Genomic DNA, 17,068 nt, shown 5'->3' on the forward strand with positions numbered 1-17,068 from the left:
TGGGGTGATATGCTGGTTCTGGTGACAGTAACCTATCTATCTGCAGGGCTGGGGTGATATGCTGGTTCTGGTGACAGTAACCTATCTATCTGCAGTTCTGGGGTGATATGCTGGTTCTGGTGACACTAACCTATCTATCTGCAGGGCTGGGGTGATATGTTTGTCACCAGACCCCAGCCTAGGTCTAATTGAAGAACATAATAAGCAACTGCTTGAATAACAACTCCCTAATATAATACTATTACCACGACGACTCCAAATCTACAGCAGCGATAAAAATGAAGTCCAGGAATTTGGGAAAGATTGGTTACCTTTTTAGCTACCATGTCATAAATAACCTTAAGACATCCAAAGGTTATGGAAGTGTTCTTTAAGTAATTGTCTAACACAACTAGAAAAAATTAGCCCCAAACCTGACATTCGCTGTGCCCATCATGACCCCGTAGTGTTCATGTACCCCCTCCCCCATTCATGTGCCACATTATTGACGGGCATGCCAGCCACATACACATTATAAGTCGGAAACACCTGCTATATTGTAGCAAGGAACAGTAAATCTGGGCAACTTCATCATCCAGTTTTCCACTTCTCGGCCACAGGCTGACCCAGATTTTTTTTTCTTAAGTTCTCTGTGAACTTGGCAAGCGATGGGGAAGACCATGTCATGTGTTTTCTCTGGCAGCGGCCGGCTGGATTTCCTCAGCTGCACGGGTATTTTACAGTATAAATTAAAACCATGGAGAGGGATGATGTGCGCGGAGCGCGGCCATTAATCTGCGGGGGCGCTCAGGACTATAGGACAGAATTGTTACTACACCTAAGGCCTAGGTCCACCATAAAGAACGGACAAAGGGACATTATCAGCATCTCCGATAGTCTAAAGAGGAAAAGGGGTTACTATCCAAATCCATGGTGGTCTAGGAGAAAGAACGCATTAGTGGCAACATCTGTGGTGGTCTAAGACACAAAGGGGGTTAAAGGGGTTTGTTCAGTAAATATAGGAAACTCAAGGAAGGTCGGGGCGGACATGAAGCCAAAATCGCAATCTATCCCTGATATCCTGTTACCCTTTCCTTCCCGTGGCTGAACTCAGGGCCAGAAGTGACCGGTGACCTCAGTGTTTGGACTGGTGACATCACTCACATATGTCCTTATAGGTGACTGCTAAGCTTGGTCTCAGTAGTCATGTGCGCCTCTACATGCAGTATAAACGCCATCTTATCACCAGCCAAGGAAGTAAAGACGGCGATCTGTACTAACATATGGTCAGATGGAGATGATAAACACAGCAAAGAGAAGTCTGACAACCCAAACACAAGAAAGGAGAGTCTTGTATTCATGTGGTCAGAGGAAACAAACATAAACCTGATGAGACAATATAAAGCATATGGTCAACTGTGAGCCAAGTATCCTAGACTGCAACCAGATTACATGGGGAGTCCTACAAAGTGGAACTTATGAGAAGAGCCTTTAATCACCAACAAGTGACTGTCAACAGCTATTACATCATCATATCCTGCATTATACCTCAGAGCTGCGCTCACTATTCTGCTGGTACAGTCACTGTGTACATACATTACATTACTTATCCTGTATTATACTCCAGAGCTGCACTCACTATTCTGCTGGTACAGTCACTGTGTACATACATTACATTACTTATCCTGTACTGATCCTGAGTTATATCCTGTATTATACGCCAGAGCTGCGCTCACTATTCTGCTGGTGCAGTCACTGTGTACATACATTACATTACTTATCCTGTACTGATCCTGAGTTATATCCTGTATTATACTCCAGAGCTGCACTCACTATTCTGCTGGTGCAGTCACTGTGTACATACATTACATTACTTATCCTGTACTGATCCTGAGTTATATCCTGTATTATACTCCAGAGCTGCACTCACTATTCTGCTGGTACAGTCACTGTGTACATACATTACATTACTTATCCTGTATTATACTCCAGAGCTGCACTCCCTATTCTGCAGGTGCAGTCACTGTGTACAAACATTACATTACTTATCCTGTACTGATCCTGAGTTATATCCTGTATTATACTCCAGAGCTGCACTCACTATTCTGCTGGTACAGTCACTGTGTACATACATTACATTACTTATCCTGTATTATACTCCAGAGCTGCACTCACTATTCTGCTGGTACAGTCACTGTGTACATACATTACATTACTTATCCTGTACTGATCCTGAGTTATATCCTGTATTATACTCCAGAGCTGCGCTCACTATTCTGCTGGTGCAGTCACTGTGTACATACATTACATTACTTATCCTGTACTGATCCTGAGTTACATCCTGTATTATACTCCAGAGCTGCGCTCACTATTCTGCTGGTACAGTCACTGTGTACATACATTACTTATCCTGTACTGATCCTGAGTTACCTCCTGTATTATACTCCAGAGCTGCGCTCACTATTCTGCTGGTGCAGTCACTGTGTACATACATTACATTACTTATCCTGTACTGATCCTGAGTTATATCCTGTATTATACTCCAGAGCTGCACTCACTATTCTGCTGGTACAGTCACTGTGTACATACATTACATTACTTATCCTGTACTGATCCTGAGTTACATCCTGTATTATACTCCAGAGCTGCGCTCACTATTCTGCTGGTACAGTCTCTGTGTACATACATTACTAATCCTGTACTGATCCTGAGTTACATCCTGTATTATACTCCAGAGCTGCACTCACTTTCTGCTGGTACAGTCACTGTGTACATACATTACATTACTTATCCTGTACTGATCCTGAGTTACATCCTGTATTATACTCCAGAGCTGCGCTCACTATTCTGCTGTGCTGTACCTTATTGGTCAGTAGCTGACAGATCTGAGGCACGTAGTCTATCAGGCAGCCGCCACTTGGGAATGCTGGGATGTGAAGAGCGGAGGATCCTCCGAGAGCGCTGCAACGAGAGAAAACAGACTTCATTATATTACAGTCACTGCACAAAAAAAAGTGTCTGATAACAGAGAACAATAGATAACATTAAACTGTCCGGCCAATCAATAAGACAGAGGGCAGGCTCGGTGTCCCTTTAAGCTTTTGTGATGTCAGCGGTGATGTCATCCTCCAGGTGAGCAGAGCCGACTGCGTCTCATTATTCAGCACGGCGCGGATTAGTCAGTGTTTACAAACATGGCTGACTCATAGGTGTCAGTGTGTGACATGTAGTCATGTAGTCAGATGACAGCCGCCATGTCACCTCACACCCGCCCCAGTCACATTATAGCTCTCCTCCCATAGCTGCATTCAGGACAGATGTCCTGTCACTCAGGATCTGGGAAAGATGGGTGGCGCTGTTATGGCTGCTGTGCTGTTCCTAGGACAGGAGTTACCCGCTCATTATAACCAGGCGCCGCTTATCTGCATTTATACATATGTTTATAGTGTGGGGTGTGGAGCGGCCACTGACTCAGACGGCAAATATGTTTTTCAGAAGGGCGCGGAGCGACATATGGATGAGGTCAGAATTCTTGTCAAATTACAGGTTACATGACATAAAACATCATCTGCTGCAGTGGGATATGCCCGAGTGCTATATATGGGGTAGGCGACCTTTGGTTATATCCTCGGTATTGGTCTGATATGGGATTAAACCATGTGATACAGTATTTGACTTTGTGTCAGTCATTACTAGTGTTCTGGAATTCCATTCATGAATCAGGAGGTTCAATAAGAGCAGAACTCAAGATGTCTTCATTTATAATTACTTCCTAGGGAGCATCGATAGTGTATGAGGTTCACTATATCTGACCCCATGACTGGCCCCAGTGTGAACTGGACCCTATACAGATGCCCTCATGTAAAGGCACAAGTGAGGTTACCAGTCCTGACACAACACCTGGCGCCAGGTCTGATTGTATCACTACTGGTGCCAAGTACAATCAGTCATGCGTGGTATCAAGGTGGCATCAAATGCCAAATATCAGACAATAGAGAATTCCAGGGTGACTTGTCACATCCTAATGTGTCAGAACAGGTAGAGCACAGTTCACACACAGAGGTATAGGGTGATAATTACACCGAGCACAAATTACTCATCATCACAGAGATAACTGGAGAGAGGAAGAGCCACAAGCGTGCAGAACAACAGAGCCCAAATTACCCAGAATGCTCTGCACATCTGCAAGTGTCATCTACACCGCACACCATTCATCAGACTGTGTATTATAGGAGGCCAACAAGAAGCAGAATAGTGAGCGCAGCTCTGGAGTATAATACAGGACAAGTAATGTAATGTATGTACACAGTGACTGTACCAGCAGAATAGTGAGTGCGGCTCTGGAGTATAATACAGGATGTAACTCAGGATCAGTACAGGATAAGTAATGTAATGTATGTACACAGTGACTGTACCAGCAGAATAGTGAGTGCGGCTCTGGAGTATAATACAGGATAAGTAATGTAATGTATGTACACAGTGACTGTACCAGCAGAATAGTGAGTGCGGCTCTGGAGTATAATACAGGATGTAACTCAGGATCAGTACAGGATAAGTAATGTAATGTATGTACACAGTGACTGTACCAGCAGAATAGTGAGTGCGGCTCTGGAGTATAATACAGGATGTAACTCAGGATCAGTGCAGGATAAGTCATGTAATGTATGTACACAGTGACTGTACCAGCAGAATAGTGAGCGCAGCTCTGGAGTATAATACAGGATAAGTAATGTAATGTATGTACACAGTGACTGTACCAGCAGAATAGTGAGCGCAGCTCTGGAGTATAATACAGGATGTAACTCAGGATCAGTGCAGGATAAGTAATGTAATGTATGTACACAGTGACTGCACCAGCAGAATAGTGAGCGCAGCTCTGGAGTATAATACAGGATAAGTAATGTAATGTATGTACACAGTGACTGTACCAGCAGAATAGTGAGCGCAGCTCTGGAGTATAATACAGGATGTAACTCAGGATCAGTACAGGATAAGTAATATAATGTATGTACATAGTGACTGCACCAGCAGAATAGTGAGTGCAGCTCTGGAGTATAATACAGGATGTAACTCAGGATCAGTACAGGATAAGTAATATAATGTATGTACACAGTGACTGTACCAGCAGAATAGTGAGCGCAGCTCTGGAGTATAATACAGGATAAGTAATGTAATGTATGTACACAGTGACTGTACCAGCAGAATAGTGAGCGCAGCTCTGGAGTATAATACAGGATGTAACTCAGGATCAGTACAGGATAAATAATGTATGTACACAGTGACTGCACCAGCAGAATAGTGAGCGCATCTCTAGAGTATAATACAGGATAAGTAATGTAATGTATTACTCACCTTTCTAGTATGTTATATTACAATACAAACATCAAATATGGAATTGCCCTTTAAGGACACCTTTGTACCTAATGTGTAAGCTACCTGTGCTGTGATGAGCGCCCCCTAGGTCCTCTGCACACAGGTTATACAGCTTTAGGACATTGTTCTGTGCTGACGTCTCTATATAATGATATCCTTGGTAGATAATGATATGTCCGGGCAGATGATCACCATTATTATTTCTCAGCTCACTTCTGAAGACTCCTGTACATGGGATGTTGGGACGATGGGGGGAGTAATCCATTTATCAAAATGATCCCCAATAACTTGTCCTCAAATTTTTAAAGAATGCTGTATATGGACTACCCTAGTAATATGGAGATACTTATGAGACAGGATTAACCCTTTAGTACAGTGTTCTTGTATGCAGATATAGCAGCAAAGTCAGTACAGTGACTCTCCATGTACTTTTAGTACCAAGTAATTTGCTGCGCCTGTCGCTTTAAGGCGCTATGTTCGTCAGTTTTTCGCCCTTGACTTGGCGTATGTCAGGACTGGACCGTATGTTCTGTAATCTGCAGCTATTTTTCTCCCACTACTGGAGATGATCGACTTAATCAGGAACATAAAAATACGCCCACAGCCCGAATCGCACAAGCAGAACGCTCTCATTACATTCTCGGGGCCTCGGCTATTAAAACGCTCGGGGTATTGCTGGCAGGAGAACGTGTCATTTTGGCACATGGCGGAAAAAAAAAAAACCTGAAATAACAAATCCTAATCAGATGTCGCTGTACTAAATGTCGGAATTATTGAGCGTCAGTAATTATTAGTAATGTGGATAAGTGCAGGGGGAAGAGATTTAAAGGGCAACTCCACCACATAAAGAAGTCCTCAACGCTGCTATTGGAATGGTCGCCGGAGAGATCATAGAGCAGAACAATGAGATATACAGAAATGTCATTGTCTGCTCGTCCAAGGACAGGACACGCGTCACAATTCTGTCATCTCATGAGGTTGCATTGTAGGTCTCCCGTCACCTTCACCAGATACAAACCAGACAATATTACATCTGTAATACAAGGACTTGACATCTCCTGTGGCTACAGATTAGGTCTTCCGGTCACCTTTCTGAGAAAACAATCCTGTCTGATTATACCTGCATGGACCTGCAATCTAGAGGTTAGGGTCACCTTTTACAGATTACTAGCCTGTATATATGAATGTACTAGTTTATGGTGCTGGGCCTAGGCCTGATATTTTATGGGACTGGAGTCTCAGTCTCCCGGTCACCTTTCCTAGGTTACAAGTCTGTGTGCTTACATCTGCATGGACCTGATATACTATAAGGCCTCAGTCTCGTCTCCCAGTCACCTTTCCTAGATTATAGAGATGAGCGAACACTAAAATGTTCGAGGTTCGAAATTCGATTCGAACAGCCGCTCACTGTTCGAGTGTTCGAATGGGTTTCGAACCCCATTATAGTCTATGGGGAACATAAACTCGTTAAGGGGGAAACCCAAATTCGTGTCTGGAGGGTCACCAAGTCCACTATGACACCCCAGGAAATGATACCAACACCCTGGAATGACACTGGGACAGCAGGGGAAGCATGTCTGGGGGCATAAAAGTCACTTTATTTCATGGAAATCCCTGTCAGTTTGCGATTTTCGCAAGCTAACTTTTCCCCATAGAAATGCATTGGCCAGTGCTGATTGGCCAGAGTACGGAACTCGACCAATCAGCGCTGGCTCTGCTGGAGGAGGCGGAGTCTAAGATAGCTCCACACCAGTCTCCATTCAGGTCCGACCTTAGACTCCGCCTCCTCCGGCAGAGCCAGCGCTGATTGGCCGAAGGCTGGCCAATGCATTCCTATGCGAATGCAGACTTAGCAGTGCTGAGTCAGTTTTGCTCAACTACACATCTGATGCACACTCGGCACTGCTACATCAGATGTAGCAATCTGATGTAGCAGAGCCGAGGGTGCACTAGAACCCCTGTGCAAACTCAGTTCACGCTAATAGAATGCATTGGCCAGCGCTGATTGGCCAATGCATTCTATTAGCCCGATGAAGTAGAGCTGAATGTGTGTGCTAAGCACACACATTCAGCACTGCTTCATCAAGCCAATACAATGCATTAGCCAGTGCTGATTGGCCAGAGTACGGAATTCGGCCAATCAGCGCTGGCTCTGCTGGAGGAGGCGGAGTCTAAGATAGCTCCACACCAGTCTCCATTCAGGTCCGACCTTAGACTCCGCCTCCTCCGGCAGAGCCAGCGCTGATTGGCCGAAGGCTGGCCAATGCATTCCTATGCGAATGCAGACTTAGCAGTGCTGAGTCAGTTTTGCTCAACTACACATCTGATGCACACTCGGCACTGCTACATCAGATGTAGCAATCTGATGTAGCAGAGCCGAGGGTGCACTAGAACCCCTGTGCAAACTCAGTTCACGCTAATAGAATGCATTGGCCAGCGCTGATTGGCCAATGCATTCTATTAGCCCGATGAAGTAGAGCTGAATGTGTGTGCTAAGCACACACATTCAGCACTGCTTCATCAAGCCAATACAATGCATTAGCCAGTGCTGATTGGCCAGAGTACGGAATTCGGCCAATCAGCGCTGGCTCTGCTGGAGGAGGCGGAGTCTAAGGTCGGACCTGAATGGAGACTGGTGTGGAGCGATCTTAGACTCCGCCTCCTCCAGCAGAGCCAGCGCTGATTGGCCGAATTCCGTACTCTGGCCAATCAGCACTGGCTAATGCATTGTATTGGCGTGATGAAGCAGTGCTGAATGTGTGTGCTTAGCACACACATTCAGCTCTACTTCATCGGGCTAATAGAATGCATTGGCCAGCGCTGATTGGCCGAATTCCGTACTCTGGCCAATCAGTGCTGGCCAATGCATTCTATTAGCTTGATGAAGCAGAGTGTGCACAAGGGTTCAAGCGCACCCTCGGCTCTGATGTAGCAGAGCCGAGGCTGCACAAGGGTTCAAGCGCACCCTCGGCTCTGATGTAGGAGAGCCGAGGGTGCACTTGAACCCTTGTGCAGCCTCGGCTCTGCTACATCAGAGCCGAGGGTGCGCTTGAACCCTTGTGCACACTCTGCTTCATCAAGCTAATAGAATGCATTGGCCAGCGCTGATTGGCCAATGTATTCTATTAGCCTGATGAAGTAGAGCTGAATGTGTGTGCTAAGCACACACATTCAGCTCTACTTCATCGGGCTAATAGAATGCATTGGCCAGCGCTGATTGGCCAGAGTACGGAACTCGACCAATCAGCGCTGGCTCTGCTGGAGGAGGCGGAGTCTAAGATCGCTCCACACCAGTCTCCATTCAGGTCCGACCTTAGACTCCGCCTCCTCCAGCAGAGCCAGCGCTGATTGGCCGAATTCCGTACTCTGGCCAATCAGCACTGGCTAATGCATTGTATTGGCTTGATGAAGCAGTGCTGAATGTGTGTGCTTAGCACACACATTCAGCTCTACTTCATCGGGCTAATAGAATGCATTGGCCAATCAGCGCTGGCCAATGCATTCTATTAGTGTGAACTGAGTTTGCACAGGGGTTCTAGTGCACCCTCGGCTCTGCTACATCAGATTGCTACATCTGATGTAGCAGTGCCGAGTGTGCATCAGATGTGTAGTTGAGCAAAACTGACTCAGCACTGCTAAGTCTCTGCATTCGCATAGGAATGCATTGGCCAGCCTTCGGCCAATCAGCGCTGGCTCTGCCGGAGGAGGCGGAGTCTAAGGTCGGACCTGAATGGAGACTGGTGTGGAGCGATCTTAGACTCCGCCTCCTCCAGCAGAGCCAGCGCTGATTGGTCGAGTTCCGTACTCTGGCCAATCAGCGCTGGCCAATGCATTCTATTAGCCCGATGAAGTAGAGCTGAATGTGTGTGCTTAGCACACACATTCAGCTCTACTTCATCAGGCTAATAGAATACATTGGCCAATCAGCGCTGGCCAATGCATTCTATTAGCTTGATGAAGCAGAGTGTGCACAAGGGTTCAAGCGCACCCTCGGCTCTGATGTAGCAGAGCTGAGGGTGCACAAGGGTTCAAGTGCACCCTCGGCTCTCCTACATCAGAGCCGAGGGTGCGCTTGAACCCTTGTGCAGCCTCGGCTCTGCTACATCAGAGCCGAGGGTGCGCTTGAACCCTTGTGCACACTCTGCTTCATCAAGCTAATAGAATGCATTGGCCAGCGCTGATTGGCCAGAGTACGGAATTCGGCCAATCAGCGCTGGCCAATGCATCCCTATGGGAAAAAGTTTATCTCACAAAAATCACAATTACACACCCGATAGAGCCCCAAAAAGTTATTTTTAATAACATTCCCCCCTAAATAAAGGTTATCCCTAGCTATCCCTGCCTGTACAGCTATCCCTGTCTCATAGTCACAAAGTTCACATTCTCATATGACCCGGATTTGAAATCCACTATTCGTCTAAAATGGAGGTCACCTGATTTCGGCAGCCAATGACTTTTTCCAATTTTTTTCAATGCCCCCAGTGTCGTAGTTCCTGTCCCACCTCCCCTGCGCTGTTATTGGTGCAAAAAAGGCGCCAGGGAAGGTGGGAGGGGAATCGAATTTTGGCGCACTTTACCACGTGGTGTTCGATTCGATTCGAACATGGCGAACACCCTGATATCCGATCGAACATGTGTTCGATAGAACACTGTTCGCTCATCTCTACTAGATTATAAACCTGACGTGATATCTCAAGAGACTGCAGGCTAGGTCTCCTGGCCACCTGTCTGAGATAACAAACAATTACAAATTTATTACATCTTCACATACCTGAAATCTAGATGTTGAGACACCTAGTCCAGATTACTAGCCTGTACATGTGAATGTGCTATAGCCTAGGTCTCCTGGTCACCTTCACCATGTGTACTGACATCTGCATGGACCTGATATCTCACAGGTCTGCCCCCTAGGTCTCCCAGTAACCTTTATGATATAACAAGGTTGTCTGAATCTATCTGTATGGTCCTGATATCTCATGGGTCTGCACCCTAGGTCTCCCAGTAACTTTTTGTCTGAATCTCTCTGTATGGTCCTGATGCCTAGATCTCAGGGTCTCCTTTACCAGATTACTAACCTATGTGATGACACCTACATGCACTTATCATGGGGTTGAAGCCTAGGTCTCCCGGTCACCTTTGCAGATTACTAACCTGTGTGCTTACATGTGTATGTCATCGGGTCTATTCTCCTTCCTGATCTATTAGGAGTCATCTGTATCCATCATCCTACTAATATTATAAATGAGAAAGTTTGTGTGTTTGGATGTTTGTTCCTCAATCACGCAAAAATGGCTGAACGGATGGATTTGGATGACATTTGGCACATAGTTTGTAACCTGGATACCTGTAACATAGGCTACTTTTTATCCTGGTAAATGACATGGCTTCACAACTGTTATGAATTTATGTTCACATACTATATTACATTGCACTTGCAGCCGCTTATCTCAGGTCCCAGGTCTGTTATCTCTCTAAGCAAACACTCACCTAATCCTCAGTGGATTGCGTACATGCAAACTGCATTTTATCTGATCTGCTCCAGGCAGTGCTGACAAACTGACATGGGCAAACACCTTTCATCCAAATTGGCAGTTTGCTCATTTTAAACATGCCGGGAAAAGAAAATCTAATTTGTCGCAAACAACGAGGGCTATGAAGGAGCCAGAACTCACAGAGTTCTCCTCAAGTGGAACTGAGGGGGATCATCGACGCCAACAACACACTCATATGGCATCCCAGCGAGCTGCTGAGATGCCGGAACAATCACAGACAGGATACAAAGAACAACATCAATGCCAGGCCAACTTAAGAGCTGCCGAAACGCTGAAGCAGGTGGATCATCAACATCAACAACACACTCATTATATGGCGTCCCAGCGAGCTGCTGAGATGCCGAAACATTCACAGGCACAGCGCGAGGAATGAGTTCAACTACAGGCCAGCTTGACAGCTGTTGAAACGCCGAAGCAGGCGGATCATCAATACCAACAAAACGTACATTATATGGCGTCGCAGCGAGCTGCTGAGATGCTGGAACAATCACAGGCACGGCGTGAGGAACAAGTTCAGTAGAAGGAGAGCTTGTGAGCTGCTGAAACGCTGGAGCAGACAAACCATCGACAGCAGCAATTTGCTGAATATAGGAGGATCATCGACGCCAACAACCTGCAGACAAAGCCGCGGGCAGAGGCTAGTGCATAATAAACAGTAGTCACAATGTAGGTGTGAACAGAGCCCAGTGCTGTATAACCCAGCAGACATATTGGAAGTGAAATATGAAGCAGATCCTTGTTCTCGTGAAGGATTGTTCAGCTCGGGCCTGACCTGAAATGACTCTCGGAGTATTTGCTCGGGACACAGATAACAGACACAGTTCTTGATTTGCTACAACACTAAAGCAAACAAGCCGAGGCTGCGGGATCTAAAAACAGCACCAGAGATTTACACGTCAAAGTAGAGTAAGTCAGCGGTGACTGAGGGTATTAGTCAGGAATGCAGGGCACAAGCACCTGGGGCAGGGGGCAGGGCTGAGCTCCTCCACCGGCAGGCATGCCAAGCTGCCAATAAACAGTCAACACCCTGGATAAAGTGGAGTCCACCCAACTGTGTCAATAACTCCGCTGCATTGTACGATGGGAGAAGTGAGATGGTGTAGAGGAGCGCAACAGGCTCTGCGTTACAATCCAAGAATGAGGGGGCCACGGCCAAGTCCACCAAATAGAGAAGCCAAAGAGCGGCCCTTCATTCTATGGAAAATGATTGTATAGGAAGCCCCGTCACCACAACTCAGAGATGAAAATTGGACAAGAGGGCCCTACTATGCCCCAGGGGCCCATTCATTTTGCGATCTCTGGGAGGTCTCAGCTCTACAGACCTGCACTGATGACAATATCGACCACTATTCGACAAGGTTCTCCCACCAGTTTTGTTACAGACTGAACACATAAGTGCTTTTATTATACCCCGAGGTCTCTTCAGACCCCAGAAAATAATAATTGGAGGTCCAGGGGGAGAGGCCGAGACAGAATGACACTGATACTTAGACCATCCCTCACCGATCCTGGGTTTGTTGCAGCATCCAATGGTAATGTCATTCCTATTCCAGTTCTCCAGTGATGCCACATCCACTTGGAATGGCTGCGGCCTAATCCTGGACCTCAGGAGTCACGTGACCCCCTTGAGGCCCCTGACATTACAGGAGAGGCTGGGAGATGACCCCCAAAGAAGTTCTTGACGCTGCAATGGAGTCCTGGAGGGATAATGGAAGGGGAGTATTGCCCCTTTTATACTCTGAGGTCTGAAGAGCCCCCGGAGTATAATGGTGGCTTTTGGGCGGCAAAACCTAAAAATCTCAGGTTCAGCCAAACCCGGGAATTTTGGAGAATTCGTAACAAACCTATCTTATGATCATTATGAACCGATTCTCTCATCTCTACTGATGACATCAGAAGAGGAGATGTCTGTTATGGCAGGGCCCGTTTTGTATGCAATTACCTCTAGTGGAGGCTGGGGGTATCGCCCCATCTGGCTCGCCAACACAGCCCACGTCTGCTGAGGGGTCCAGGAGAGGGACCTGATGATATCAGCTGCAGGGGCTGCATTCTGACACTGGTGGTCTCTGATAGCACCTATGCTGCCTCTAGTGGTGATTGTAGGGAGCTACAATTTAACCCCTTGCATCTTTAGAACCAAGCTTAGTTTTGTTTTTTTCCCCTTGTCACATTCCAAGACCTACAACATTATGTAATTTTTTTTCCCTCCATTGATGATATCTATGAGGGCTTGTTTTTTGTGGGTCGTCACATTTTCCAATGGAAGGAATTTGGGGTACATAAGCCTTATTGAGTCACTTTTATTAACCCTTTCTTTGGGCAATGAGGCAGCAATTCCACCACTGTTATTGTGTTTTAAGTTTATTTGATACCGATTATTTTCGGGTATTTTTATGTTTTGCATTTTTTTGTAATCTATAACATTTCTTTTTGTGCTGCAGTTTTCTAAGAGCCATTTCTTCTTTATTTGTTGGGTGGTTTTCCTATGTGGGGGCTTCCTCTGGAACCCACCTCAAAACCAGCGCCAAATACTGCTGTGTGAACATACCCTTAAAGGACACTTGGATCACACTAACAACCACAAGTGATCCTGATGTCTTAACTGGGAGGGGATGACGGACACCACTGGCGCCTGTTGGATCCCACTGACGTGCCCAATGGCGGAAAACTACAGACCTGCTCACTATAAGCCTCCATATTTACTGACTGAATGCTAAAATGACAGTGAAGACTGACACAAAGAGCGATGTTCCGGCGTACTATTCTATATGTCACTTGGTATATGTGGTGACAACCCTTACGGGCACTGAGCAGCGTACGGACCGTGAGGTCAGGGACTACCCAATAATGTCAAGTTCTGCAGCCATCGATTAGAAACATCATTCTCAAAATCTCTGTTTGTATCCAGAGCCTGAGAAGCAAAATCCGCTTACACAGCAGCATGACGTACAGGGCAGAGCGCTGACACACTGTGACGAGAGCAGCCGCTGGGGTGGATGGAGGTGAATTTCGGCATCTGGAGGTAACAAGATTCTTGCTGGCTGTGAGCAGAGACCTTGTCAAAAAGAAGAGAATTTACACAAATCTTATTTATTTAGAAAAGATACAAAACTTTTTGATTTCTAATAATAAAAAGTACAAAAAAAGTCACCACCGACTCCAAGTGACGTCCGCTCACTGCTGCAAAACATGACGCAACATAGTGAAAGAGAGAGCCCAGAATACCTATATACAAGCAGCAACTAGAGCCAAAGGCATCGGATAAGATACCCAGATTCTAATATCACCCCCTACTGATGAAATGTGGTTACTACTGCAATAGCTGACTATAGTCTATTCCATGCTGGTATAACCTGGGTATCTCCTGTATATAATATATATGTACAGCCGTTATAACCTGGGTATCTCCTGTATAGAATTCTATATGTACAGCTGGTATAACCTGGGTATCTCTCCTGTATATAATATATATGTACAGCTGGTATAACCTGGGTATCTCCCGTATATAATTCTATATGTACAGCCGGTATAACCTGGGTATCTCTCCTGTATATAATATATATGTACAGCTGGTATAACCTGGGTGTCTCCTGTATATAATTCTATATGTACAGCCGGTATAACCTGGATATGTCCTGTATATAATTCTATATGTACATCCGGTATAACCTTGGTATCTCTCCTGTGTATAATATATATGTACAGCCGGTATAACCTGGGTATCTCCTGTATATAATTCTATATGTACAGCTGGTATAACCTGGGTATCTCCTGTATATAATTCTATATGTACAGCTGGTATAACCTGGGTGTCTCCTGTATATAATTCTATATGTACAGCCGGTATAACCTGGATATGTCCTGTATATAATTCTATATGTACATCCGGTATAACCTGGGTATCTCTCCTGTATATAATATATATGTACAGCCGTTATAACCTGGGTATCTCCTGTATATATTATATATGTACAGCTGGTATAACCTGGGTATCTCCTGTATATAATATATATTTACAGCCGGTATAACCTTGGTATCTCCTGTATATAAATCTATATGTACAGCCGGTATAACCTGAGTATCTCCTGTATATAATTCTATATGTACATCCGGTATAACCTGGGTATATACTGTATAAAATATATATGTACAGCCGGTATAACCTGGGTATCTCCTGTATATAATTCTATATGTACAGCCGGTATAACCTGGGTATCTCCTGTATATAATATATATGTACAGCCGTTATAACCTGGGTATCTCCTGTATATAATTCTATTTGTACAGCTGGTATAACCTGGGTATCTCCTGTATATAATATATATGTACAGCCGGTATAACCTGGGTATCTCATGTATATAATATATATGTACAGCTGGTATAACCTGGGTATCCCCTGTATATAATATATGTACAGCTGGTATAAGTTATACATCTCCATGTATAGAGTGATAAGGACCATATTGTATATAACCGTGCTTCCATGACCCTGAATACTGACAACCTGTGGGTTACAATGGTGAAATAGTTAATCCGGAGACTATAGTGATGCAGGCAGGGACCAAGCTCACCTCGGAAAAAATAACCTGTCCAATTAAGGGCTTTAGGTTTGGGTTGGGTACACTAGTCAGATCCCCTCCCGGTGTGTTGGTGGATAAAGCTGTATTTGCGATGTCGTAGGAGGACAGGACTCTATAACACACATAGACATACCCTGAAAATGACCTCACGGGAGCAAATCATGGCCGCACCCCGATGTGAGTGATGACCACAAGCTGAACCTCCATAGAACTGAGCAGTGAATTGTCTTATCAATACAATGTATCAATGTGATCTGTTACAATAGTCCTACATATGTATCAATCATGGAGGGGGTCTATGGGAAAAATGGCCCCCTGGACCTGGGCGTACATTGAGCACACTGGTAACGCCTATATTATCTGTATCATCTAGAGGATCCCACAAAGTTCTACACATAAGACACCCCCTCCCCGCATATTACCTAGAGACCCCTCCCCCCCCAGCACACAACATACAGTCACATCCAAAGCAGCTACAAACACACTAAATGATCTAATATGTGTGAGGGTTAACATCTCCTTGTGACACAACCTGAGGGATCTGTCAGCAGCTTCAAGGCGATATTCCAACAATATTAATTTTGTCCTATCCTCCAGTCACATCCAGAGCTGCATTTAGAAATCTTCTGTGACCTTACAGCAATGCATTATGGACAGCGCATAGCTGACTGCTCGGGCCAAGTTGGTTGGTGACATGACTATCTATAAGGTGTACAGTAGTCTGTTCCAGCCAGAGACCTGAATTTTGAATGCAGCTCTGGCTGTGACTTGAGTACAAGTCATAATGCAACACACTGCAGTACAAAATAGGTAAAACAATGTATCTGGAAATATTCTGAGCTCTACAGATAGATTTTTCTTGCTAAACCTTGAGCAAGGGTTGATCAATTTATGTCGCCAGCGACTACTTCACCCAATATCGCTGAGCCTGATGGGAATGAGGAGAAGCTTGTGTCATCTTGTGAATAACCGGTCTGTGACACCGGGATGTGTCACTGCCTCGTGTGCTCCTGGCACGCCGCAGGAATCTGACCAGGACTAGTGAGGATTAAAGGGTTAAACGTGTGAATTATTATAAAGCAGCCCCATTATTACACATGAGTCAGCATCGCTTGGCGAGAGCTTCAACGCTGAGTCATGGCCGAGAAGGAATTGACAGAATACCAGCAAAATCTGAATTTACACCATAGCCTGGGAAAGTCGCCCAACGCCCGCCTGTACTCTCTGCACCCTGCGAGAGCTGTATACTGGGGGTGACAACCAATGGTGAACCCCATAAATGTATGTAGTGGAGTATCCACCAAGGATCAGATCAATAGGACGGTAGTAACCCAATGGACACCAGGGATATTAATCCACTAGACACCAGGGGACCTCATGAAAATGCTAAACCATTAGACACCAGGGATGAGACAGGTAACCCACTAGACACTAGGGATTAGACAGGTATATACTATGCAATAAGGGTGAGACTATTAACCCATTAGCTACCTATGATTTGCTAGACAATGATGATGACACTGTTAATCCTCTAAATACTATGGATATGCTAAATAGCAAGAATGTAACTGGCAACCCACAAGA

At 45.3% G+C, this 17,068-nt stretch overlaps 1 protein-coding gene across 1 annotated transcript in view; it reads right to left on the minus strand.

Annotated features, from left to right (window-relative positions):
* The window catches only part of BABAM2 (BRISC and BRCA1 A complex member 2), a 106,037-nt gene that overhangs the window by 40,967 nt on the left and 48,002 nt on the right, over positions 1 to 17,068 (minus strand). Inside the window, exon 8 of the mRNA XM_075267209.1 lies at positions 2,841 to 2,940. Coding sequence (XP_075123310.1) covers positions 2,841 to 2,940 — 100 coding nt within the window. The remainder of the gene's footprint in view (positions 1 to 2,840; positions 2,941 to 17,068) is intronic.

The sequence above is a fragment of the Leptodactylus fuscus genome, chromosome 3, assembly GCF_031893055.1.
Source record: "Leptodactylus fuscus isolate aLepFus1 chromosome 3, aLepFus1.hap2, whole genome shotgun sequence".
Taxonomy (NCBI): domain Eukaryota; kingdom Metazoa; phylum Chordata; class Amphibia; order Anura; family Leptodactylidae; genus Leptodactylus; species Leptodactylus fuscus.